Raw genomic sequence first — 3,969 nt, forward strand, 5'->3', positions numbered from 1 at the left:
TGAGGTGGTTCGGGCATCTGGTCAGGATGCCACCCGAACGCCTCCCTAGGGAGGTGTTTAGGGCACGTCCGACCGGTAGGAGGCCGCGGGGAAGACCCAGGACACGTTGGGAAGACTATGTCTCCCGGCTGGCCTGGGAACGCCTCGGGGTCCCACAGGAAGAGCTGGACGAAGTGGCTGGGGAGAGGGAAGTCTGGGCTTCCCTGCTTAGGCTGCTGCCCCCGCGACCCGACCTCGGATAAGCGGAAGAAGATGGATGGATGGATGGATGGTTTGAGGTAAAGATTTTAGCACTCGCAAAGTTTGATCCGACCGACACATGCTGAAACACGCAGGAAAAAATAATCCTTCAGTTGTCAGGTTTGTGCTAAAAGATCATCAAAGCATAAAAGTGTAATGTGAGAAGTCACCTAAAAGTGTTGATCTGTTGAGTGTATGACACCAGATTCACTTATGTGCCTTTTTATGTACCATCAGTTATTTCAGAGAGACTCTTTTACCGCAAATTGAACTTTTGTTCAATCTGTTTTATTATGTATTGCACCATTTTATTTTTCTACAACAAAAGTAAGAAACTAAAGGGTTTTTCTCCTGTGTGTTCTTGTCATGACTTGGTCCTGGGTGTTTGCTTTTCTGGGATGCAACGGAAAGTTGGCTCGGGCGAGACGGGAACGTGAGTAAATTTTTATTTAAACTACAAAAAAAGGAAGTAAACAAAAGGCGCGCACAATGGCGGAGAACAAACTATGAAACCAAATACTTGCACAAAGGCAAAAACTATGAACAACAAAAAACACTAACTGTGGCAATAATAAACAAAACTTACTTGGCATGGACGAAAAGGAGCAGCGTGAACGATGGACATGAACAAAGAGTCAGAACTGTGCAGAGCATAAATGTGAGGATGTCGTCAGAACGACAAACTGAAAACAATGAACTTAAATACTATAGACATGATTAACGAAAACAGGTGCGTGACTCAAAACGTGAAACAGGTGCGTGACGTGACAGGTGAAAACTAATGGTTGCTATGGTGACAAAACAAAAGTGCACAAAAAGTCCAAAAACAAAACCGAACATGACCAAAACAAAAACATGATCACACAGACATGACAGTTCTCACGTGATCAGACAAAATGCTAATTTGATTCAAGCTTTTAACACAAACAGGTGAATGTTTTTTCTCTCGTGTCTTTCTTTTACCACACAGGCATGCTATTTTCTAGTGTGTTTCACTGTCTGGTAAAAAAAAAAGCTTTACCGCAAATTCAACAATTAATTGTTTTTTCTCTCGTGTGTGTTTTCGTGTGTCCTATCAAGCAGGACTTGATGGAAAAGCCTTTACCGCAAACTGAGCAAACAAATGGTTTTTCTCCAGTGTGCGTTCTCATGTGGCCAGTCAAACCGCTCCTGCGAGAAAAGTTTCTGCCGCAAATTGAACACTTGTATGGTTTTTCTCCTGTGTGGATTCTCGTGTGTTCAGTCAAATGGCCCCTTTGAGAAAAGCGCTTACCACAGACGGAGCAACTGAAGGGTTTTTCTCCGGTGTGTTTCATTATGTGTCGAGTCAAACCCAGCCTGGAAAAAAAAGGTTTACCACAAACTGAACAACTAAATGGGTTTTCTCCAGCGTGCATTCTCATGTGTCTCGTCAAATAGGTCTTGAGAGAAAAGCTTTTACCACAAACTTGACAACCGAATGTTTTTTCGCCTGTGTGTGTTCCCATGTGTTCAGCCAAATGGCTCTTTCGGGCAAATTTTTTGCCACAAACTGAGCAGCTTAAACGTTTTTTACCTCTCTTCTTTTCAGAACTTTCAGAGTGTTTGTTGTCAGCGTGAGTCCTCATATCACCTTCACAGTCTGTATCGCTGCTCAAAGTTACTTCAACCTCGTCTCCAGCCTCTCTATCTGATAGTGGAGCTAAGAGGTGGTCTGGTTGTGGTTTCTCTTCGTCATCTTCAGTCTTCACAGAGACAACAGTCAGTGGCAACTTGGTGAGATCAGCTTGCTGTGGTCCTAAAAGACACCCTTCCTCCTGAGTGATGCAGAGTTCCTCCTCTTCTCCTTTAGGGTGGTGGGGCTGGGAAGCCTCCTTCTTTAAAGTGGAACTCTCCCCGTGCGACTGAGGGGGAAGTTCGTCCGGATGACCAATTTTCTGCTGGACGTCTGCAGAACAAAAACACACTTTAGTTCAGACATGATCCATGAGATGTTTCCATACCTGCCAACTTTTGAAATCAGAAAAACCTAGTAGCCAGGGTCCAAGGGCCGCAGGCCCCGGTAGGTCCAGGACAAAGTCCTGGTGGGGGGTTCAGGTTCGCCCCCCGACGCAAAATGATTATTAGCATTCAGACAGGTTAAAATGTTGCTAAAACCATCACTTTTCTATCAGTCACAGTGACTTTTCAAAACAAAAATATTACAGCAAAAATCATATGGGTTGATTGACATGTTTATTCTGTAAGCTAACTTCAATAGTTTGAAATTATTTTGACAGTTAATGCCAGTTATCCTGTCAACCTTTCACAAGACTTCAATTTGTTCATTGAAAGTATAAACAGTATAAACACTTTTTACAGTAAACAAATGGTAAAACAGTACTAAACAATTCCATTAAAAAAAAAAATTGGTGTCATTATTAACTTTCTGTCCAAGCTTGTATAATCTACTGCCTTGTTCAATTGTAAAAAATATTCTGTGCCTAAAATTCACATTTCTATCACAATTATCATACTGTAAACATGGTAAGCTAACTTCATTAAAATTAATAGTCCTGTCAATAGCATGGAATTACAATTCAAATGTAGTTTTTTTGTAAGCCTTTCAAAAGAATTCAAAATATGAAAAATTCATGAAAATTAATTGAAGCCATCAGACACTTGAAAAGTGGCACATCACATCTCTAATGTAATCATTTTAACTTTTCAACAGAAATAGCACCGCAAAAATATTAAGGACATACTTCTGTATTTTGGTAGTTATGCTGTCAACATTTAACAAGATTTCTTCAACTTGGACTTGAAAGCATAAATAGTATAAACACTTTTAACAGTATAACAGTACTAAACAATTCCAATAGATAACATTGGTGTCATTACCTTTTTGTTTGCTCAATTATTGCCTCCGTAAATAAAACTTCGGCATCTATCACATCCAAAGAATCTGTTTGGGCGACGAAAAACGTTGAAAGTTTTCCACTTGTATCGCTAGCAACGGCATTAGACTTGTGTTTTTTTGTCCCGACGTGGTCTTTTACATCGCTAATTCCTCCGTGTCCGATCGAAAAATCTTGTCTGCACAAGGTGCAATTCGCGTAGTTTTCACCCTTTTTGGAACGGATAATTATTCCCGGATAGGCTTTTGAATATTCTTCACGGAATGACTGCAGTTTTCTTTTCGGTTTAAGACTCGTTTGCGATTTTTCTCCGGCTGATTCCATGATCGTTCGCTCGTTTGGAAACAATGGCAACTGGTGCCTCGTGCTTGGCAGCGGTGCTATAAATAGCCTCGCGCATGGCATTCGGAATGGCTCGATAGGAAGTTACGGGAAGCAGTGTCGATTGTCATTGTTGTTACGCGATTTCGTGAATAAAACTTTAAAAAAAATAAAAAAAATAAATTAATGAAAAACCATATTTTTTATCACTGCAACCGTAACCCGGAATAGGTTGATGAAAACCGTACTAATTACGGGAAAACCGGAGTAGTTGGCAGGTATGTGTTTCTCCTTGATCTTGCTACACACTTTCTTCTATGTACTGCATGTGTGTGTAGTGTTTCATGGACATTCACCTCTAACCCCGCCCCTCCCCACAGTGTTAGAACTTGAGCCGTAGAAAGTTGCAGTTTACACACAAAAGAAAAGAGATAATGAGAGCTTTCACCGCTGAATACATCAAGAAGGGAGATAAAACTGTAGACAGAAATGTTACGGTCTGCAAATGTTGTTCCAAACTTGTCTCACACTC

General features: G+C 41.0%; 1 protein-coding gene across 1 annotated transcript in view; it reads right to left on the reverse strand.

The window, feature by feature from the left end:
• The window catches only part of LOC133619226 (uncharacterized), a 12,862-nt gene continuing 8,893 nt past the window's right edge, over nucleotides 1-3,969 (reverse strand). The window contains exon 2 of the mRNA XM_061980168.2: nucleotides 1-2,167. Within this exon, the coding sequence (XP_061836152.2) occupies nucleotides 1,269-2,167 (899 nt within the window). The 3' untranslated portion in view covers nucleotides 1-1,268. The remainder of the gene's footprint in view (nucleotides 2,168-3,969) is intronic.

The sequence above is a fragment of the Nerophis lumbriciformis genome, linkage group LG20, assembly GCF_033978685.3.
Source record: "Nerophis lumbriciformis linkage group LG20, RoL_Nlum_v2.1, whole genome shotgun sequence".
Taxonomy (NCBI): Eukaryota; Metazoa; Chordata; class Actinopteri; order Syngnathiformes; family Syngnathidae; genus Nerophis; species Nerophis lumbriciformis.